Raw genomic sequence first — 23,919 nt, forward strand, 5'->3', positions numbered from 1 at the left:
TCTGGTAGCGAGAGGTTATTGCGGAGCAGCAACAACACACAGATAATACAGAGAGGTCCTGCTGACAACTTCAGTCGGGGTTTGTCATAATTCTAATAGAAATTTCATAAGCGCTGATGAACAACACTTGTAAAGTGGCTAACAATGCCGATGACATGCTGATGCAACTGAGAAAAGCCCTTCACTGGTATTCACTGGAACAATACAACATGAGGTGGCCAGATGGAGAAAAACCAAAAGCTATAACTGAATTTCAGGAATTCGATATGCTGTCTAAGTATATAGGTTAGTTGAAAATGATGTCAACATGAGAGTTAAGGAATCAAGTATGGATATGTTTCTGATTTTTTTAATTTTCTGATGTGTATGGACTAATACCAGTAAAGTTAACATCTTGAGTTCCACAATAATCCTGTTATACTGTATGTGTTGCTGTTCTTCAAACAGGCTACAGTTGTCATTTTCCTTACATTTTTAAAGGGGTATGGCTTTAATTTGAAGGAGTTCAGTGATGCAAGGAACAAAACATTTACTGGACTTCTAAAGTTTAGGAGAGACTTGTTAGTACCCCTAGATCCCATTTTCACACATATATCTTGAGGTAAGAGTTCCAAACACTTCTCACAAAATGACTATGGCAGTTGCTCCGTCGCCAAAATTTTGCGTTAATTTGGTGTGTCATTTAGCCACCTTCCAGAGAAGCTATGCCGAAATGATTAACAATTGTTGTCTTAAGTTGTGTAGTTTCACAAACTATAACTAACTTCATGATAGTTTAAAAATGAGCACACAATAGCGTCTTAAAGACAGTAATATTTCATATATGCATCACTAAGGTCCTGGTCCCCCCTTAGCATTTTAGCACTGCTCGTTCCCTTGTCTTGAAGTCAATGTTTGTTTGGTTTTTTTTAAGATTATCAGGTGTCTAACCATGGCATATATTCCATCTGTAAAAAGGTGGTTGCTGACAATTAGCTAAATGAGAAGGCAGAATGTCATCACAGCCAACACCAGGTTCAAGCCCAACGCTATCTTTTTACTTCTAGTAATTGCATTTTTACCTCAAAAATCCTAAAAGCGTTGTATATTTGTGAAGATTATCTTGCTGAACAAATGTGTTATCATAAACTTTTCTTTTTACAGAGCTTATTTTATGCCATAATCCCCAATGGAAAAATCCCATAGGCATTTTGAGGAGGGAATCAGGGCGGCACTAACTTCTGTGTTGACCTAAAAACATATAATGTCATCCCTGCAGCACTCTATAAAAAACATACAGGAATATGAAACTGAGAAAATGCAACAATAAATAAATAAAAATAAAGCTCACACAGCTGCCTGGATCTAAAGCGCTCATTGTTAAACACCAGTATGTCAGCAGCTGAAGACAAAATAAATCTCAAGCACCTGACATTAACGGGGAAGTTGGGTTACTCTGGACCTAGTGTCACTTTGTCAGACCTACAGAGTATCTCCAGCTACATATAAATAAGGGCCTGGCAGAGCCCTCAGTCATTCTATAAAAGGTGAAACAGTATTTATCAAGGGCACGACTCAACCGCACCAGCACTCTTGCTAAGAAGTGCCAGGGAAGAAATGTTCTGTACAAACATTTTGCAGACGTGCTATTGAACTCTTGCCAAAACCGGTCAGCACACACGTGAGAACATCCCTTCAGAGGGCGAATTTTTAAAATGTCACACAGACAGACTTTGAAAATGGCAATGACAACCAGAAAAGAGAAGGGAAGAAAGCAGAATGTAACAGTCGGACAATATAGTGGTCCACACAGACTTTTTTACTCGCACTCTTGCAAACCTACAGGCCACAATCGAACCATTACCTCAGTTCTGGCATTCACAGTAATTGAGTTACAAAAACATTGACAGAAGAGTAGACAGAATTCAAGGTGAATGTTTTACACTTGAAGCTTGAGTTCTAAACAAATGCAACAGCTCTTCATTCACAAAAGCATTTCATCAAGGTTTTTAAGTGATCACTTCTTTGGATGAGGCTTGGCTTGTGGTTTGTCGCTGTCATCTCCACTCTGTTTATCTGAAAGAGGCTTGTCAGTGTGACTGGATTCAGCTTCTTCTGTGCTGGGTGTCTGAGAGGCAGATGACTTCTCTGTGGCTGGACTCTCAACTTTCTCAGACTGTTCTGGCACGACAGTCTCTGCATCTAACTTGGTTTCGATGTTTGGAAGGCTTGCTGACTTTGTCTCATCTGTGACTTCAGGCACTACAGTCTCTGCCTCATGTGCAGCCTTTGTTGTTTTGACCTCATCTGCCTTGGCAGCAACCTCAGTTGTCTTGGACACTGTCACATTTTCTGTAGCCTCTTTATCAGCCTCTTTGGCTCCTAGGTCTTCAGCTTCCTTGGCCACCTCTATTGGTGCAACTTCAGCTTCCTTGGTCACCTCTGCTGGTGCAACTTCGGCTTCCTTTGCAACCTCTGGAGGTGCAACTTCAGCTTCCTTGGCCACCTCTGGAGGTGCAACTTCAGCTTCCTTGGCAACCTCTGGTGGTGCAACTTCAGCTTCCTTGGAAACTTCTGCAGGTTCAACTTCAGCTTGTTTGGCCTCAATCTCTGTAGCCAAAGTCTGACCCTCAGCAGCAAACTCCACAGCAGTCAGTCCCTTTGCGTCCTCTGAAGCGATGGCTTCAGATTCAATGGCAGACTCTGTTGATATAATTTCAATCTCCTTTACAGCCTCTGTCGCGGTATTTTCAGACTCTTTGACCACATCTGCCAATACCTCCTCAACTTCTTTAGTAACCTCTGATGTTTCAGGCGCAGTTTCCACTACAACCTCAGTTGGGTCTTTGACAGCTTCACTTCCCATCCCTTCCACCTCCTTGATGACTATTGCCTCAATCTCCTCAGTAATGGTTGCTGCGGCATCAGCCACCTTGGCCACATCAGCTGCTATTGCTTCAGCCTGTGTGGCGATGTTTGACAAGGACTCAGATACTTGAGCTACATTGCTTGCAATTTCCTCTACAACCTTTGCAGCATCAGTTGCTACTTCCTCTGCAGACTTAGTGGCTTCCGTTTCTACAGCATCAACAGACGTGGCAGCTGACTCAGTTTCTTTGACTACAGTTTCCTGGGAGAGTCCAGCTACTGCAGCCTCTGGCTCCTGGACAACAGCATCTAATTCTTTCTCCTGTATAGCAGCAGAGACTGATGTTTCGGAGTGTGCTACAACATCCATTTCCTCCTTGACTACTTCAATGGCCTCAGTCTCTTGCGCAACTACATCAGCAAATGGCTCGTCTTTACTCGCAGCAGCAGTCTCTTGGGTGGTGGACGATGGTAAACCCTCAGCCTCCTTAACCTCAGTGACTATATCTGTTACCTCAGGAACAACAGTCTCTGTAGCTACAGCTGTGGACTCAACCTCTTCAGTCAGATCCTTGATGGCCTCAACCTCCTGCACCAAAGGGACAGCAGTTGCTGTCTCAACAATGGTTTCAGCTGTTTCATTCAAGACTGGAGTTCCTGCCACAGCAACACTTTCACTTTCTTTAACCAAAGTGGCTGCCTCTTTGAGAATAGCATCTGCCTCCACTTCTGAAGATTGAGCAGCTAATTCCACCTGGGCAGCGTTATTCACAATCTCAAGGATTGGAAGGACTTCTTGTACAGTGGGGGTTGTATCTTCAGTTTTTGCAACTGAAGCGGGTTCCTGTGCTGTAATTCCAGCAGTCATTTCCTTAGGGAGAACTACACCGACCTTGCCAACCCCCACACCTGCTTCCATCAGCAGCCAGTCCATTTTCTGTGCATGCTGCTTGACGGCATCATCAACTCTCGAGTCAATCATTGCTTCGGTCAAAACTCCATCTTCAGAGGAGTATGCAGCAGCCTTTCAGAAAAAAAAATTGAAGACACGGTTAGCTTTAGATTTGTTTCAAAGCAAATTCATATTTTGTGTCTACTCACCTGCCAGGCCACACCAAGTTTGGAGATTTCACGACCGGACATGCCCTCTGCTCGCATTGCAATGTCTGAGCACTTCTGGCCATAGTCGAACTGAGCCAACTTTAATCTCCTGTTGAGTTAAAGCACAAAAGGCTTGTAGAGGAAGTGACCCTTGAGCTTATCATTGATCAACAATACATCTACTGGTTTTAACTGGCCAGTGTACTCTGCCATGCCTGTTGTTCTACACTTCCTGCGTACTTAAACACCATTTTATGAAAGCAATAAGTAAAGACTCAGACACCAATTTGGTTTCAGCTTTGAACACATTACATACATCACTTTGCAACCTGAGCTAGCATGTTGACCTCTAGGGACCAATGCTTTCCTTTGTGGTTGTAAATCACCTCCGCAGCAGAGCAGCAACAGTAGCCATTTGAAATTGAAATACAATAAATGTACTCACTGTCTCCCTGTGGTGGCAGGAGCCAGCACAAATTTGTCGAAATACAGGCGCACAAGTCTTTCCCTCTCGTCCAGACCAGGTAAGGCAAAGTTTACAATCTCATCAATGCGGTCATTAATGGCCCAGTCGAACTGTTCAGGCTGGTTACTTGCAAGCACCAGCATGAACCTGAGGAGAGAGGATGAGACTACTTAGACCTGGCCAGCAACCTTTTCAGTCATGGCAATGACCTTTTCATGCTCAACCATGCACAGTGAATAATGTAAGATACCAACTTGTTGCTCTGCTCCCCAGTGCGGTACAGGAATGCATTGAGGGTGGCTCTGAGGTCCTCACTGATTTTCTCCTGCAATGCCAAAATCATGACTCATGAATATATGATTAAAACGCAGGGCATCATCACCATGCATATGGCACTGCAGCTGAACTCACTGTGGCTCGCTTTCGCAGGAATGCATCAGCTTCGTCGACAAACAGCAAGAGGCTGCAGGGATCAGAGAAGATCAAAGCGAATGAGCTTAAAAAGGCTGTCTTTATGGCCCTTTAATGTAATTAGACGACAGAACAACAGCAGCTTTGTATGTAACACGACATACAGTCTACATTAATGACAGCTGATACACTTGGTACTAATTCACTGAGTATAAATGGAGCAAATTAAAGTGCCGTACCCTCGCCTGCTGGTGTTGGCCCAGTCAAACACCTTGTGCATGGCAGTGACACCATCGCGCCCCATGGGTGCCACGTCCCCACCTGTCATGATGGCATAGTCCATCCCAGAATGGAGAGCCAGTTTCTGCAAGACAATGCAAAGAGCTTTGTTCAAAATAGACCAACCAGAGGCAAAAAAATAGATTACACAACAATTAAAAATATCTAAGATATAATAGGCTGGATTTTTCTGATACACACATATAGAAGTAACCACTTTTATTTATCAGTCTGCAGAGACTCTGTCCTCTGCCTGGATTTTTGCTTCTTCCTCTTATATTCTGTGTTCATTCATAAGAGCATACACCCACAGTGGGACTTTATAAAAAGATAGTGACCAGGTGCAAGACCATAAGCAGCAGCATCCAAGAGACAGAGCGCTGAAAAAACACAAATAAAGTAAACCAAAATGCCAGATGAAAGTGAATCTGGGGTTGGCTTTTACTTTCATTTTTTGCTATCGAGCTTATTTACACACACAGTAACCAACAATCCTACATAGTAAGTAAATGCTAAGCTAAATATATGTCATACAAGAAATATCATCAAAATGTGTCAAAAAATGTAAAGCAGAAAATAGATGTAGCCATACCTTGGCGAAGAGTGTTTTTCCAGTTCCAGGGGGTCCATACATGAGGATGTTTCTGTATAAGCCTTTGTTCTGCCTGGTGTTACGAGTGGCGATGGCAACGTCCCTCACACGCTCCTCCAAACTTGCCTGTGTGATCCACAGCACAATGACAGCACTCAGCATTTTTCACAAAGTCAGAGTACATGAATGTGTAATTCAAAATATCTATATGACAAAATCTATGAGGAGTAAATGACTCACGCTGAGCACCACGCCCTCTAAAGCATCCTGCGGTCGGCTTCTCAGACGCTTGGTTGTCTAAAAATGAGAAAAATAGAGGGATTTGCATGGTGATTTATTTTAGCAAAAATGGAATTACATCTGAATCTGAGTGCCTATAAATATACTCTCTTATTATCTAATCATGATATACAAAAAAATCAGCATAATTTTAGCACTTTGTTACCAATGAGTGACTCTTCTGCTCTGCTAGACAAATTCAAAAGTTCAGTTTCTGTCCATTACACAGATTTTAAGTTAAAAATGATAAAACAACCAATGCTGAAAATAACTACTTAAAACATTTAGCACACATCCTCCTTCTTATTATCTTGCCAAATGTGCTGATTCATTGTAAACACTTAAATAGTATACAGTTTTTGCATTTTTTTTATGTTAAAGTTCTTGACAGTTAGTCATTTTGGCATGATCAGCTGCCGGGTGAACTGCAGACTAGACATGAATCAAGAGATCCATCTCAACAATTTCTTGTCAAAAATAAATACATTTGATGCGCTTCCAGCTGTTACAGGCTGATGTCAAAAATCCCAATTAGAACAAAACTCCAGACATTTCACCATTATTCCTAAACAGATGTTTTCAGATACAACAAAAATAATAAAATAATCCCTGCAGCATCAATTTATTTACATTTTAAGTTGACTAGAGGTGTGGTTTCGACTCAAATAACCCAGACTGGAGTCACATGACTTGGGCTCAAGTCACAAATCTGATCACTTTAAACTCAACTTGACAAAATCAAATAAGATTTGCAACTTGACCCAAACTTTAACAGCAATGACTCTTGACTTCACTCAGAATTGAACCTTTTAACTTGAAAATTTTAGATGCCTCGTCCCAAGCCCAAAGATTAAAAGTACGTTATTTAAAAAATGTGCCACAAATCAGTTCTTTTTCCTTCATTTCCTCAATCAGCTATTGTTAAGGTAATCTTATTTTATCATTTGACCGCATACATAAAGCACTAACATACAATATCACTTTAACGGGGAACACCACCTAAAGTTTGATGAATATTCGTGAACATGAGCTACTCTTGCTCTCTCGGACAGAAACCACAGAAGTCTCAAACTCATGATGTCATCAAGTATGAAGTGTGGAGCTGCTCCACAGACAATGAATGGGAGACTGATTTTGCAGACACAGAATGTTTGTTTTCTTTTGTATAATCACATGAGCTTAATTTGCTCAGGACTTTTGTGACATCACAAGATTGTGTTTTAGCGCTTCAGCTTTTGGATGTGGGAGAGAGTTGTGCATTTTTACTAATATTTTTGGACTGTGTTAGACCATAGGAATGACCTGTATGAGTTCTGAAAATGGGTGTAATTCCCCTTTAAAGGAAGAATAGTCTTACACATTTGGAAAGAGAATGTTGAAGACATTTTTGAAACATGTGATGAACTAAATCCAAGACAGGACAGAAACACACAAAATCCATGTTGTTGTACTGGTTGATAGTGCAAGGTGCTCTGAAAGTGCAATGTCAGTGCTACTTTTTTTATCAAGTTCAATCGTACTTATTTGAACAAAAATAAAAATTTAAGAAAGCATTCATGCTTTTGTACATTTAATATATTATTATTGTGTAATCAAAATCGCACTGCATTTAATGAAGAGTGTGTTACGACTTGTTTTGGATTTGAGACTCAGTTCAGGACTTGGGAGTCGACTTGGGACTTGTTAGCCTTGACATGGGACTGCAAAGACTTGAGGCTTACTTGTGATTTGAAAAACAAGGACTAGTTCCCACATTTACTTTTCACATTTTCACATTATCACTAGGCCATCAACCACACAATAAACAGTAAAACCATAAAAATTAGGATGTAGTCTGACCTTGATTGGGTGTTTGATGGCCTCTGCAACAGTAATCCTTGAGGTCTCTCGGACCAGCGAGGGTTTGCCCAGACGAGCCTCGATGTAGCGCCCGGCCACTGCTGTGGCATTTCTGGCAGAATACACTCCTGCTGCCAACAATGTCAACCCAGCAACCTGTATGGGGGGGGGGGGCAAGAGTAAACACATACATCTTCAAACAAACTATATGAAGACAACTGCTTCCCATAATCCTCTGCAGTCCTCCAGTGGTGCCAGTGTGACAAAGCGTGACAGGTCTGACATGGATTTACCGTGGCGGTGAGTTTGTCCCAGTCAGAAACGAAGGCCCTGAATCCCTCCCCAAACACTGCTCCCGCCGTCCTGCCAGGAACAAAACACAATTATCACACTGGCTGGCTCCGCTGCTGGGATTGTACTTACAGCTGAGAGAGATACGGGGAGATAACATGCCAGTTACTGGGAGGATTAAGGAAAGTGGAAAGTCATTTCGCCCTCACTTTATAGATTCAAGGACAGTTTGTCTGTGCTCGGCAGCTTTCAGACGAATCTGTTCCCGGATCAGGTCGGCGTTCTCCCTCTCCACCTGGGCTCGGGCTTTGGCCTCCGCTTCAACGCGAAGCAGGTCGTTCTTGTGTCTCAGCTCCATCTCATGTTCAATGGTAGCTGGGAGGAAAAGTGGCAGATATTATTAACTACATGCTTATGAGCAGGACAGGACTGACAATTTGACCTACTTAAATCCGTGTGGTTTATCTTAATTTACCACTGTGTCAAAACTAGATTGAAATGATGTAACAGACACAGTTCCTCTGAAACTAATTGGCTCTTCTAAACCCAATGTGCTTTGTACTAAAGTGGCTGTAAAGTAATATATAACTTTTACCAGCCCTACAGTCGCTTATAACTTACATAAAAGTAACACTGGTTAGATGGTGATGTGTGTCCATTTTAAAAATGGTCCTGGTTGGACGCAAGAAAGTGCCACGCAGTAATGACGCAGACAGCAAGATGGTAACACTCAGTGTTACCACTCAGTGCATTTACATGCACAGTTACGTCAACCTATGATTATAGCTTGATTAGGATTTAACTGGACTACTGTCCTGTCCCAGTATACAAACACTGGAGGAGAACTGATTTAGTAATTCAGCATGTCAGCAAGTTGCTTTTGGACCTTCTTTCAGTTTACATATTTCGTCACAAACTACACAAGTTAGCAAGTAGCAACAGGATGCATGTCACATTGTAAAATCGTGGATGTAATGACCTCAATGTTCAGCAGTTAAGTTACTAAATTAGCATTTTTAAGTTTTTTGTTTTTGTTTGCTTTTATTTATTTATTTCCAGCTAACATGTAGGTGCTTTTATTTTGAAGAGATTGTAGACAGGCAGGAAAAAGACGGAACTTGACCAGAAGGAAAACACTGAAGCAACATTAAAATGAATACAAAAAAGGACAAAATATAAATAAAAAGGACGAATGGGGAGAGTTTAATAAGAGTTTAGCTCCACTCGAGTAGGCAACAAGATATGAACTGAATTTATTTGTGTCTAGCTGTCTCAAATTTAGAGTTTTAGAGTTAGAGTTGTTTTTCTTTCTGGTTATTTAATTTCCATTTAGCTCTTACCTTGATCAGTGAAGATCTTCACGCAAAAACAAAACTACATTAGACCTACAATAGATAATTTTTCAATGATGTGCATTTCGTACACACTCTATGCTTTACTTGCGGTACCTTCGTCTTGTTTTGTTTTCTTCCGTTCTTCTTCTTCTTCTTCTTCTTTTGATTTTCACAACTTTATGCTGTTCAACTTCCGGGTCAAAGCCTGGCATGACAACTATGGAGCATGCGCAGAACGCCTAGGCAAGTTCAGGTCCGACTGAGGTGTATACACGAAGGAGTAAATTGACCCCAAACTGCATTAACTAGGTGTGTTAGGGGAGAAATTCGACAATTCCAGTCGGACTAACGTCTTCAAGTCCAGTTTTAGTTATACTGGTACAATAATTAGACTTTTTCTAATATCCTGTAAATGTATTGATTGTTTCCACATCCATAATAGTCCATCCAGACCCTCTCTCACAAACCAGGAAATACTGATCGTATTATAACTATGACAAAAGTGAATGCGGTATCTTTTTTAAAATAAATTCTATTGAGTATTTATTTATTTGGTTGTGAAATGGTTGTTTGGGACTTAAAACACCTTCCGCCACAAATAGATTTTCTATTTTTGGAGCTGGACGAATCATTAGGAGCGCTGTTGGAATATATGTAAATACACTGTTCAGGTATTCACTACACCACACTCTAGGAGCACAGAGTGTACTCTAGGCAGTTATGGAGGAGCAGCACACCAGACGTGATGAAAGTGAATTAATTCTGCTGGGTCTAAAAGTTTGCATTTACTCGCAGCAGCTGCCCCTCTCATCCATTGATCTGATCTGATCAGCTCTGAACAGACTGACAGATCAATGATCCACCCCATGAGTCACAAAGTGCTGCTGAGGAAGAAAACAAGTCATGGAGAGCTCTGTCTGTACTCCATTTATGGACCCACAAAAACTGAATCATTGGTAAGTTTACATACATATATATATGCTAGGGTTGCAAATTATGAGCACTTAACTTAATCGATTAATCAGTAAAAGTAACAATTGATTAATTGTTCTTTGAAGAAAAAATACAAAAACTTTGCTTATTTCAAACAACAACAAATTTGTTTCATCCTCAGCCAAAGCTCCAGCTATATTTTGAAAGCAATGTGTAGCCTATCGATTAATTGATTTAATTTCAGATGTTCGATTTAATTCTTAACGACCGATTAATCGATCATCGAGTAATGGTTATCATTTTTTACTTATTTATTAACTTATTAAGACACCATTACAAAAGCTTTATTCGTGTCTCTCTTTCTGGTTATTCAAATTAAATTAAATAAGAGGAGTAACCCAGCTAATTAAAGCAGAGACGTGATACAAATGTCTAATAAAGAGCCAATTCATACTGTGGAGTATCCTGAACCTCCACAGAGTGCACACAGAAGACAGGGGCCCCAGGGAGACTTTGAAACCACAAATCTCACAGTAAGCCATGTAATCTCTGAGTCATCGCTACAGATCAACACTCTTATTGACCCCTAAAGATATATCACGGTCGATCTTTGCTTTGGAGCAGCACAGATCCTACTTCTTACTGCATCTTTATATAGGATGATAAAGGAGTTTTTACATGATGCAATGAGTGGAAGAAGAATGTGTAAATCTTCTACCTTTTCTCATAGCCTCTTGCTTCACAACCGATTCCTCTTGCTTGCGAAGGTTCTCCTCATTTAGGAATTGCTGTGGATTAAAAAAAACATAAGATGAAGGCCCAATTCAGATATGCAAGGAGTTCATTTCAAATGTCCATTTAAAAAAAAGGTTTACCTGTTGCCTGAGCTGATCATCATACCTCTGTCTGGCAAGTTTGTCTTGATATTGTGCCCTCTAGAGGTGATATAGAAAATAACTCATTGCCATATACATTTAAAATATACTGTATACACCTTGTGGGTGACACTTGTATTACTGTTAGATTACTGTTAATTTCATACTGCCTGGTTCTGCTTGGTCTCCTCTGCCAGTGTTTTGCGTCTCTCCTCGGCCTGAAGGTGTATCTGCTCGCCCTTCAGCTGCTCCAAAGCCGCCTCATATTCCTGTTGGGGGAGTTTGGTTTAATATTATGCTGACTAACAGCAAGGTTTAGCCTGACTATTAAACAATAACATCAGAAACACTTTTGATGAGAAATAGCCCTCCTCCGACACCTACTTTGACTTTACTCGCATGCTCCAGCTGTACAGTCTGCTCCTGCATACGAGCCAGTTCCAGCGCTTCTTTGGCATGTCCTGTTGAAATAAAGATGAATAAGTGATGCTGCTTTATTCATTCAGATATCTGAATCCACCAGGACAATTAAAGTTAGATTTTTAATAGGATTTTAAGGAGCAGTGTGTTAGATTCAAGGGGATTTAGTGGCATCTTATGGTGAGGATTGATAAAAATTGCAAGCAGCTGAAACTTCTCCCAGTTAAAATTCCTTCAGTGTTCAGGTTTTTACCGGGAGCCAAATTATCTGCAGAGGTATCCTCTTCTCCGAAAGAAAACAGATTCAGTGATTTCATGTGTCAAAAACACTGAATAAGGCGGTTTCCTGCTTAAAATGAGTGTTACTCCTACCTAGTTTGACACTTTGCTAGCTCTGCAACTGCTTCACATTCGTATAGCAAAATGCACTCTTCAAAATCAGGCTCTACATAATATTATACATTAATATGATTTGCTACTTTATTGAATTTATTTTTTACCAAAATTAGCTCTAATCATAAATATATAATATTCATTAATTTTCAGATTTGAACCCTTTAAATGCCCGGTTTTTGTCATGATGCCACTATGTTTTTAGAATAAAAACAAGACAAAAAATAAATTATTTTCAGTACTATTTTTAATTTTCAGTACTACATGCAAAGTAAATATATATATATATATATATATATATATATATATATATATATATATATATATAGTATTAGTATTTTTTAATTATTATCACAGCCTGGGATATTGATTCTGACAGTGCACCTATGGAAAAAGCATGTATTTTCTTCATATGCCAAATATGGAAAAAGGAAAAAACTGACACCATCAAATGGAAAAAAGTTTAAAAAATCACAAATTCCAAAGCAAAAGCCCAGAATGACACCCAAAACTAATACAATTCATGTTTTTATACTTTGATGGCTGTGGGATCAAAAATGTTAGTTTGAATGTGTTTCCAATTGTGCATTTTTTGCACTTAACAGTAAGAATGTAACAATTTTGTTTCCACAGAGTATTTTAGACTTATTGTAGGAGCTGAGCTGGGAATTCCAAGATTAAAAATTACACAATCTTGCCTAAATGTATGCCATATGCATGAACACAGCCAAACTTATCCAAAAAAAAAGAGAGAGAAGAATGAAAAGCACTTTAAATGCTTATAACAGTTCTTAGGGGTTAATGCAAGCAGAGTTACCTCAGAGGTCTCTTTCCAAAACAAACTGACTTGGTGGTTTAAACTGGAAAAACACTGGATAAAGCAGTTTTTTGTTTAAAAAAAGTCAGTGTTTTTGTGATGCTCCTCATCGCAGCGGGCTGCAAACTACGGTGGACAATGCAAACAGGCAAATGGTCCTATCTAAACACAAGTGTTTGTCCACTCTGGGCTACTGTCCACACATAGCAGTGCAACATGGCCATCTCCATGGATGAAGACCCTCTTCCTATGTAGATATTAACGGCTCATTCTTAGATAATAATTCTAATTTCCAGGTGATTATACATATGTTTGATATGAAACATATGTATTATATTATATTCCCAATTCAGCCAATATATCTCCCTAAATCATACACAATAGGCCTTCAAAATGCCAAAATAAGACCTGAACCTGTTTGTTTGTAGCAGAAATTTTGAAAGGTGAATCAAACAGCCATGCACTGGGTAAAAATACCACCACACAGTGAACGGAAGTTAGCATGTCCATCTGCACATACTGACATGAAAGACATGACATGTGTGCGACAGGTGAGCGGCTGAGCTTGCGGGCACACTTTGTTCCATCTGGTCTTCCTAACACGCCCACCAAGCTCTTAACTTTACTGCAGACTTTGTGGAGGTCAAACAGGCTTGCACACTTAAAGCAGCCATGTGTATCATTGTAAGGAATTCAGCAGAGAACATGCCAAATTCGATTTAAAGCAATCCCTAAAATTACACAACCTCAGCATGCAGGGAATTTACAGTTCGCCAGCCCCCAAACTCCGCTGATTGGTGAAGGTTAAACCTGTTTGAAAAGTTGAAATGTGAACTATATTGTGCAGCGAAGTTTGATAAATGTATGCCGAATTACAGAATGGCAGCCGACATTTACGCATTGTTCACACAACATGATATTAAGTGTGCACATTTGCCAGTTAAAAACTTAATTTTCAGCTTAGCATTTTTTTGTGTGGAATTCGGCCCGCGGGGCTCTCATCTGGAAAGAACACAACGTGCTAACTTCAGAAAGTTTGTTTAGTCCACAAAAAAACATTTGAGTTCACATATATCACAGAAATAAATGAAGCAAATAAAGGTTTTTTTGTTAAATGAGGGTAAAATTAATACACACGTGATTTATCGAGCTCCCTCGCAGCTTTTGCAGCTCTCTCTAGTCCAGTCGGGTCAAAGTTACTCCACTTATCCCCAGGTTTGTCTCCCCCAGAACCTCCCGCTGCACCCCCGGCCCCTTCAGCAGGAGCAGCCGGCGCCTGCTCCTCCGCCGGCGGCGACCCGGAGCCCTTCCTCCAGCCGAAGAGCCACGACATGCTGCTTCGAGAGACCGAACAACGGGCACTACTCCGGGTTTCAGAGCGTGCTTGGCGGCTGTGGTCCAGCCCTCCAGCCCATGCTCGTTGGACCAGAGTCAAGTACACTAACAGGTGATGGAGGCTTCCGCCCAGAACTTTCAAAATAAAACAAGTATTTAGGAATTCGAACAGCCTTCTGCAACATTTTGTACAACGTGAAACGGAAGAAGGGAGGAGGATACGATGCTTGATAAAACGATGCTTGATCAAAATGTATCGTTCGCCACCTGTTTTATTGTAATTCATATAGTTTTATTGAGGATTAAAAAATTATAGTTTATCAGATCAAAATTGTGAGATAGCTAAGTCAAAATTTGTATTTAACGTAAAACTTTTGAGTTATTGTTTATCGAAAAATCATTGTCAGTATCTCATAATTTAGACCTACAACGGATAAAATGTTTTATGTATTATGTCAATTTTAACCTCTTTTGTTGAATAAAGTGCTACATATCCAATATAGAGGGAAAACAGGGGGTGTAACGTATTTCAGGGTCTGGAACACAGCAATGTTTGGGCAGCCATACTTTGAATACACTAATATGATGAGGGTTGCAGGTTATTCCTAATCTGGAGAGTCAGATGTGAATGTTCATTTTTACCCACCATATATGGACAAAGATCACTGAATAAATTAAAATCTACATGAGCACATAACTTTTTGCCTTGACCTTCAAAGTCATTACCATCTGAATAGCTTATTGTGTATATCTCTGTCCCAGTAATGTCATGCATATTCAATGAGAACTGACAGGCAGTTGTTGCATTACTATATATTACATACATAAAATGAGCATATTGTAATCACACAGAGTGGCTCCTTTCTCTTTTACTGACCTCTATTAAGGTACCTGACAGTCAGGAGGTCTATCAAAAGGGACTGTTAATATTATTTAAGACTAAAGTCAAGCGATTCCTCTGCGGAAACTGTAATATTGCCACAGTAAACATTCTATTGCATATGTTTTATAACAGGGACAGTTCATTATTTATCAGAGAGACGGTATTGGTGCAAAACCAGGGAGCCATTTAAAATATTTTTTAATCACTGGGGAGGGATATATATATATATATATATATATATATATATATATATATATATATATATATATATATATATATGTATATATAATTGTCAGAAACTGTATTGATTTTTCTCTCTTTAAAACTTGTGTTTAAAAAATGGTTGTAAGACAGACAGTCATGTTGTGATTGAGCTGTGAAAATGCCTCTCTTAATGTTTATGTATCAGTCTGTCCTACATGTGTATGTGACTTATCATTTTAATATTGTCATATTAATCAGTGTGGATGCTTCAGCAGACACACTATTGTTATCCAGATCTTTAGTCTTATTCTTAGACATGACATTATACAACTCATTTAGGGACTGATTATCTTTAGAGAGTATCTTTATGGAGGATAGATAGATAGATTGTTGATTTCTTTCTTAAACTGCTTGTGCAGAGCTGGCTGTTGGTTAGTTTTCATTTGCACTTATGAATATAAATGTACTCAGAATGTTTATTTTTGCCATTTTTGAGATTTCCACCCATATAGATCAAACTTAAGTTAATTCAGATGAGGGATTTTCAGTAACAATATTCACCCTATCTGTAAACATCTAGCCAAAACTGGTGTCTAACTGAGCAAGAGAGAAATAAATGCTTGGTAGTTTCAGACTCAGACAAAGTCCACAGTTTTTGCTACTGTTTACATTGTTTTTGTATTAATAAATTAATTAATTTGTACTCTATTTCTGTCTTTTCCTGATTCAATGTAATTCAACACTTTCCTCTCTTATTCATAAATTACCAAAAAAAGGGACTTATTTATTATCATATATCATGTTCTATGTAGACTGTCAGTTTTTTGTGCCCTCGTGTATGTTTGTGTTCTTGTTTTTTGACATATGTTGTACATGTTTTTGTTAAATAAAGCTGTGGGGAAAAAAAACAAAACCCCTCTGGTCTCTGCCATGACGCAAGCTAACGTCGCTCACGTCACGTGGATGCACGTAGAGGGCGGGCTTAAGGTTACATACAGGACTGTGATACAATATAAGCAATTTGAGCTGTCTTGTGTAGTGTGCCTAGGAGTAACTTTCTCAAACACGTTAGCCAGAAAAATGTCGGTGGTTAGCTGCGCCCTGAGTCGAAATGTTGTGGCCATTAGGAATGCTGGCATGATGGTGGTGAGTACGAAATGTATTTATACGATGTCAGAGCAGACAGAGCTAACTTACTTTGAGCAATGTGCTGGTCATTGTGTTACATTCTCATGTACGCTTTGATTTATTGACTCTTAAATGTATGCTAAGCTACAGTAAATCACCTCTAAAGTGTGTAATACCAGTTCAGTGAAACGACCTGTTACTACCAGAGACTGTATGGTTACAACACACTCTGCTCCCAGGCTGTATGTGTGTAAATGTGACAAACTATTAAAACTGCCTACTGCTACACTGTAAAGTGTGAATTAGATAAGTAGTATTTACAATTAGCAAATATTTCATAATTACTGTTGTGTAATAAATGCCTAGTAAGCCTATCTATTGTCAACCTATCTGTTGTACAACCCATCCCTCCCATTTAAGGCTTATCTGTCAAATCAAACAGTTGTATTAGCAGCCAGAGTACTCAAAGAGCTTTTTACTTCTCATAACTGAATGGAATTAATGAAGTTATGGTGCTGAAGTCCATCTGTCTTTGTCCTGATGGAGTCAGTTAGGTAACCTAAGACAGTGAAGTGATGTAACACTGTCAGGTTAGTTCATATAAGCTGCCACTAGGGGGAGGCTCTATACCTTCTTATGCAAAAGCAGAAAACAGACTTTAACTGGGCATTACAAGATATAATGGAAAGGGTTTCTCAGAGTCTTACATTTAGATTTTTACATTTTACGACATCTATGTTATTTTTTTTGCAGTAGTCTTAATTTGGTTCCAAAGCCTTTCATTGGATCTCTTTTATTTCAGTTGTTTAATCCTTTGAAACTGGAGGAAATTGGCTTGATTTTTTTTTTTCAAAATGTGTGAGGGGAATGAGAATTCTAACAAGAAAAAAAATCAGTTTATATTTATGTATTTTTTTATTTTAAGAAAGTTTTATGTTTTAGAAAGAAATCAAACCAATTTCTCAGATTTCAGAGGTTTAAATGCTCGGGAAAGGCATCTGCATTCAGCACAAGAAAACTGATAGTGATCCAGGTTTTGAAGGGTTAAGTCTCAAGGTGCCTTTGTTTTTTTTAGTTTTCTTTTTCATTCTACCGGAAAGCAATCAAATAATTTTAGACTAATTTAATACAAATAAAGAGGTTTTTTTTAAATGTATGAGTTGATGTGTTAATACAAATACTGTCCTCTGGGGTCAGAGGATAGAATTACTGCCTGCTTCCTGTTTTAGCCTCAGTTGATGTAAACAGCAGCTATAGGTCACATGATGATATGTTCCTTTGCACATAACTCTTTTTTTTTACAGCTCTTTATTTGGCTCTTGCCTGAAAGAAAGTGCTTTACGAGAAGGGATGGGAGAAGAAAATACCTGTTGCAATGAAAAATGGAAAAAAAAATATTTGATACTGTTCTTTGATATATACATACTGCCATCCTTGTTTATTACACAGATGGTGCGGCACGCTCAGACAGCCGCTGCCACGGCTCCTGAACCAAGAATCAAGAAGTTCCAGATTTACCGCTGGGACCCAGACACCGCCGGAGACAAACCACGAATGCAGACGTATGAAATTGATCTCAACAGGTATGTTCTAAAAGATTCCATGAACAAAACATTTTTGAGCTTTTTCTTTTTTTTTCTTTTTGCATTAACTTGATTAACGTCATTATCTATGGATGTGTTCTTGTTGGTGTAGCTGTGGTCCAATGGTTCTGGATGCCCTCATAAAGATCAAGAATGAAATCGACCCCACACTGACATTCAGACGCTCCTGTCGTGAGGGTAAGAAGCAAATCTAGATTCAGCTCGCACATTAGTTTCCACTCGTATAAAAAAAACCAACAAAAACAAATGAAACATATTAACAGGTGTGTTTAAATGAACCTTTGTGCCAGACGTCATTGAGCCAATGATTTCGTATTTCTTCAGGTATTTGCGGCTCATGTGCTATGAACATCAATGGAGGCAACACACTGGCATGCCTCAACAAAATCGACACCAACACGAGCAAACCGACCAAAATCTACCCGCTCCCACACATGTATGTGGTCAAAGATCTGGTGCCTGTAAGTACTGCACGAGTGTGAAAGTAGCATGAATTTTTAAAAGTAGTAAGAGTATCATCTATGTTGTATTTACTGATTGTTTCAGTGCCTGTTCTGAGTTTTCCCTCATATGATTTCCACCAGGATATGAGCAACTTCTATGCACAGTACAAATCCATCGAGCCCTACCTGAAGAAGAAGGACGAATCTCAAGAAGGGAAGGAGCAGTATTTCCAGTCGGTGGAGGACAGGCAAAAATTGGTAAATATACCACCGCATTCTATCGCATGTATTTCAGCCTACCAACATTTTGATCACTGCTTTAAACCCAGAATGTATAATGCATATTTAGCATGACATTTTATGTGATGTATTGTTTTTAAATTTTGCAAATAGTGATTGCAAATTTTTTTTGCTTTTTATTATTTGCAATGTGTATTGCACTGTTTTGTTTTTTGTATTTTATATTTCCCTGCACAGGGGTCACAGATGTAAATGAGCTATTTTGCTAACTCTGGCCCTGTAGTTGTGTTGTGCATGACTCCTGTTAAATTCACTAATAACCTAAAAAAAAATGTATATAGCACCTTTAAAAACAGTTTACAAAGTGCTTTGACAAACAAGGCAAAGCAGAAGCAAGAGGGGTTTCTTGCAGGGGCAACATAACTATAAGAGCAAAACGTGATGCCAAACTAAGGCCAGACAAAAGTTAAAGCAGAATTAAAATAAGAGTGAAACAATAACGAAATAAAAATAACAATATCAACCCACACCAATAAGAGTAAATGCAGTTCAAAAAATATTAACCGAAAACACAGAATAATAGCACTAATAATAGAATTAACGCAGTCGAGATAGATGAAATTAAAACAAAACAAACCAAAATAGATGAATTAAAAAAGACAACATCACATTAAAGCAGGTCTGTCAAAATGGGTTTTAAGAAGTGATTTAAAAGAAGTCTGTGATTCTGTAGCCTTATGTTCTCGGGCAGGTCGTCCCAAAGTCAAGTGATGGCAAAAAGACGGTCACCTCTAGTTTGAAGCTTCAACTTTGGAACGGCCAGAAGGGCCCAACCTGAGGATCTAAGGCTGCAAGCTGGCTCATAAGGGGTCAACAATTCTGACATGTTGCTTGGGGGCCTGACCCAGACAAGCTTTAAAAATGATCAGTAAAAGCCTAAAATTCATTCTAAAACAAACAGGGAGCCAGTGAAGGGAAGCGACAGGGTGTGATTTTTGATTTATACCAGAGACGAGGGGGTTAAAGTAATCTGTCTGAAGAAGATGAATGTGTGGATGACTTTTTCCAGGTCCCTTTTTTTTTGGGGGGGGGGGTTACTTTTTGATGGCATTTTGCATTAAAGATTCAGTGTATCCATACAAGAGCTATACATGCCTGTCGTAGATCCCTTAGTATACACACAGAGCAGAAATAAGGAAAGAGAAACCAAGAAAACAAAGCTATTATTAGTGAAGGAGTGATCTTTTCTTAAAAGACAGTTCCCTCATTTTATGTGGATTGAATATGTAGTTACATTTTTCTTCTTTCCCTTTTCAGTGTTTGTAATGAGCATGTAAGTTTAATAGTGAATTTATTAGGAGTCATGTACCACACAACTGTTGAGCCCTGGAGATTGATCTTAATTGGGAGGAAGAACTTTTTTGACATGTGGGTGAAAAGTTAATTTTGAATCAAATGTTGCTCCAAAGTTTCTGGCGGTGGGCTTCAGATTTGTGGAAATGGTCGCATCATGATTTGGCGGTCAAGTCAAAGTTTCTTTAACCCAACAGGACGGCCTGTATGAGTGCATCCTCTGCGCTTGCTGCAGCACCAGCTGTCCCAGCTACTGGTGGAACGGAGACAAATACTTGGGACCTGCTGTCCTAATGCAGGTGGGTAATTACATTTATTTTTATTTATTTATTAAAACATTTTATTGTGTTCAAAATCAGTGCCTTCATTATTTTCTTGTTCTGTTTTTAACACCAAAGTGGGAACGAGAAATAATAAATGAAAAAATAAATTAGAAGTATATGTTGCAAAATCATTTATACAGGCAGCATCGACACCAATAGTAAGTCATTTAAAAACTAAAGAAATTAATGAAATCCTAACAACAATAATTTGAAAGAAGGTCTGGCTGCATACATGTAAGGAAAAGAAACAATAGGATTACCAAAAAAATATGAACAGTTGAAACTCTAAGTGGCTTAAGGTAAACTTAGCGGAAGTGATGTTATTAATATATCGATATTATGTCCAATTCTTTCCAGAATCAGAACCTCTGAGATCAGAGATTCTTAGAAGAGACCTGTTTCGGACAACATACAATATAAAAACAATTAGTTATAGACTGACAGATTTATCAGTACAGTACAATATTTATGTGAAAAGTGCTAAACGGAAGCAGATTAAAAAAATTCTAGAAACAGAAACAAGTTTCCAAAGATGCTTTTTTTCCCAGTGCCCTTAAAATATGTTTCCAGGTTGAAGGGGCAGAGTAAGGAAATGCCTTTTTGCCAAACTCTGTACATACTGAGAGAACACTGAAAGTAATAAAGGCCTGAGAGTGTAGGCTATGACGGCACCGTTTGCGTGATATGCATATTCTAAGAATTAAAATATTAGATGAGGTAAGAGGAGTCCACAATCCTTTAATGGGCCCTGTGAGCCTATCATGCTCATGAGAGCCTGAGGGTGGTGCCAGAGCAAAGGCCATGCTAATATTTATTGTTAAATATTTACAACATGGCCTTTGCTCTGGTTGGTGACCGTTTCGAAGATCTCACATTAGAGCTGTGCATTATAGAGAAAATCATATAATATTTTTGATATTGCAGCGATGCTGCAGGGCTGGTGCTTTTACAGACTATTTACAAAATGACAACGCAGATGAAGGCAAATAATAAATCAGCTAGTACAGTGGTGTAGTTGTAGTAGATGAAATGGGCAGGTCACTGTAAGAAAAAGGTGGTCATACCCTGTTTAGTTTTAGTCCATTTTATTGTTTTACTTTATTTTTTTTTATTTCACAATTGATCTATTATTATTTTTGCTGCTATCCTTCCATTTACCTTTTATCTAATACTTACAGTATTATTTTTTTTTCAAATATTGACAGAAATATTTTAATTTTTATTATAAATGCATATCCCTTCCAAATATCTGTTATTGGTCTCATTAGGTATTTATAATTGGTATCAGTATCTGCCCTAAAAAAACTAAAATCAGTTGACCCCTAAGTCCAGATCAATGGATCATTACACGCCGAGCTTTCATTGGAATGTTATTGACGATCAGATGTTAACACGCTGATGTTGATCACATTCAACATTTTTCCAGCTGAGGCTGTACTTTAAACTGTCAATTCAGTTCACGACAAGGTGTGAATTCATATGTGAGTTTGTTTGTGTCATAAATCATGATATAGTTGACAAAGATATTACATTCCAAGTTTTAAAAATAAGTGCAAAAATAAGTCATGACTAAGCAAAGAACAGAAGTCAGCTGTGTCACTGTCCCACAGGCATACCGGTGGATGATTGACTCCCGTGATGAATTCACTGAGGAGCGTCTGTCCAAACTTCAGGACCCCTTCTCGCTCTACCGCTGCCACACTATCATGAACTGCACTAAGACGTGTCCCAAGGTACTCTAAAAAGTTCTCACGCACGCTGTCTCTCTTGCATACTTAATTAGGTTTTAACTTCCCGCTGTCTGTTTGACACACTGTTCCACAGGGACTCAACCCAGGAAAGGCCATTGCGGAGATTAAGAAAATGATGGCGACCTACAAAGAGAAGAAAGCAGCAGCGTCGTGAACACACAAAAATCCAGCGGTTTCAAGATCCACTAAAATACTTTGAACTAAGTTAAGCGAAAGAGAAGAACCAAGGGGGAACTTTTCCTTCATCAGCATCTTTTTTTTTTTAATTTCAGTGAGTGTGTGAAATGTGAGTGTGTGAGTGGGATTTTTATTTTGAGGAAGACAGGAAATGGTGAGATTGAGTGCTAGAAAAAACTGTTAAACAAACATATTTTGTGTGATACCACAAGTTGGACCACATCTATGCTATACGTGTGCACAGTGTAAAGGCTCTATAGTATTTACTAATTGGGAAGAGCTCTTGAAAATGTACTCAAGACTGTAAATATTTAAATATGTGTTCATTAAAGATGTGCTGGGCTCATTGAAGATATTAAACATATGTTCTTCAATAAGGAATTATCAAGTTGCTCTTTTGTTGATTGCCTTTGCAAATTTCATTGCAATGAGCAAAGTTTAAGCAACAATGAATCCTTTTTAAATGCCGAAAGAAAAAAAAGACAGTGACAAGTCCGGAAAGTAGGGAAGCCCAAAGTGGCCATACATTCATACATTTTTTTCCCCTCCATTTTCTTAAGATAAGGGCGTCATTTTCCAAAGATCTCCAGTTGATGAAACTGTGTTTACCCGAGATGTCGACATAATTAATTTGAGATTGGTTCATGTCCCAGATACTACAGCCAGCCACCAGCGGGCGATCGAGATGTTTGAAGCTTCACTTTTGGGAAGCTGTCATGTTGCCAATCTTTATTTACAGTCTGTGTTTGACCGCAGGTCAAGTGCAGTGATTGACATGATTGACAGCTGCTAGAGATCCCTCTGCTCTTATTGGTTGTTTTCATGATAGTTGCAAATGCCACTATGAGCACAAGGTACAAGGCTGATTTATTAGTCAAATTAAATTAACTAAAGAAAATAAAACACAAAATTACCAGGAGACAAAAGGAAATGTTTTCTTTCAGATCATTTGCCTCATGTTCCACTGTCAGGACACTATGGCAGTTTTTTTTTTCTAAAAAAAAAACAACGTTTGGATATATTTGTGAAAAAGTAACTTAAACTCCTGAGACCTGACAATTTATATTTGTCCTCTGTGGGAGACAAGTGATCAAGTTTACAAAAAAATATTGTTTCTGTTTCTTCATATGGATGTTGTTTTTTATTTAAGAGTCTTCACAATAATATATGAAGATTTTAGATGTGAACATTTTTTTTAAGCTTTTCAAAATACATATTTTAGCCCGTATCCTTAGTGGGGGACACTGGGACTTGCTTGCTCTCATTTTCAACTATTTCCCATACTCCAGGAATAAGGAAAAAAAGAGGGGAAGAGCGTGGTTTTAATGCTCAGAGGAAGGCATATCTGCTGATAAAGAGCCTGAGGAAGACACTGTTGACATCCAGCACCCGTGAACTAGGATTGTTAAATTTTAGCTGTTTGACTCATTCAAGGAAGGGTAAACACAAAGCATTCTTTATTTGCACACAACCATAGGCCCACACACACAGCATGCACAATAACTTAAATGTAACATGTCTAAAAAGTGTATTTAATTTTATAATGTAAATTTGCTGTAGGTTACTGTTGACCCGATGTCCACTATAAGGGACATGTTATA

At 38.7% G+C, this 23,919-nt stretch overlaps 2 protein-coding genes across 2 annotated transcripts; one reads left to right on the forward strand and one right to left on the reverse strand.

Moving 5' to 3' along the window:
* Window positions 1-1,809: 1,809 nt before the first annotated feature.
* Window positions 1,810-14,260, reverse strand: LOC121947003 (ATPase family AAA domain-containing protein 3-A-like). The gene is made up of 16 exons (XM_042491859.1): window positions 14,015-14,260; window positions 11,632-11,708; window positions 11,415-11,516; window positions 11,248-11,307; window positions 11,091-11,160; window positions 8,315-8,480; window positions 8,108-8,177; window positions 7,815-7,970; window positions 5,937-5,993; window positions 5,697-5,822; window positions 5,065-5,189; window positions 4,826-4,877; window positions 4,669-4,739; window positions 4,394-4,561; window positions 3,949-4,057; window positions 1,810-3,871 (listed from the first exon to the last, which is right to left on the reverse strand). The coding sequence occupies exons 1-16, from the start codon at window positions 14,208-14,210 to the stop codon at window positions 1,997-1,999; spliced, it is 3,480 nt and encodes a 1,159-aa protein (XP_042347793.1). The 5' UTR covers window positions 14,211-14,260; the 3' UTR covers window positions 1,810-1,996.
* Window positions 14,261-16,300: 2,040 nt separating this feature from the next.
* On the forward strand, window positions 16,301-22,682 carry LOC121947028 (succinate dehydrogenase [ubiquinone] iron-sulfur subunit, mitochondrial-like). The gene is made up of 8 exons (XM_042491898.1): window positions 16,301-16,445; window positions 17,877-18,010; window positions 18,123-18,208; window positions 18,356-18,492; window positions 18,616-18,732; window positions 20,265-20,366; window positions 22,001-22,123; window positions 22,215-22,682. Exons 1-8 carry the CDS (start codon window positions 16,380-16,382, stop codon window positions 22,293-22,295), a joined length of 846 nt encoding a protein of 281 aa, XP_042347832.1. The 5' UTR covers window positions 16,301-16,379; the 3' UTR covers window positions 22,296-22,682.
* Window positions 22,683-23,919: the final 1,237 nt, after the last annotated feature.

Source organism: Plectropomus leopardus, chromosome 8, assembly GCF_008729295.1.
Source record: "Plectropomus leopardus isolate mb chromosome 8, YSFRI_Pleo_2.0, whole genome shotgun sequence".
Lineage (NCBI taxonomy): Eukaryota > Metazoa > Chordata > Actinopteri > Perciformes > Serranidae > Plectropomus > Plectropomus leopardus.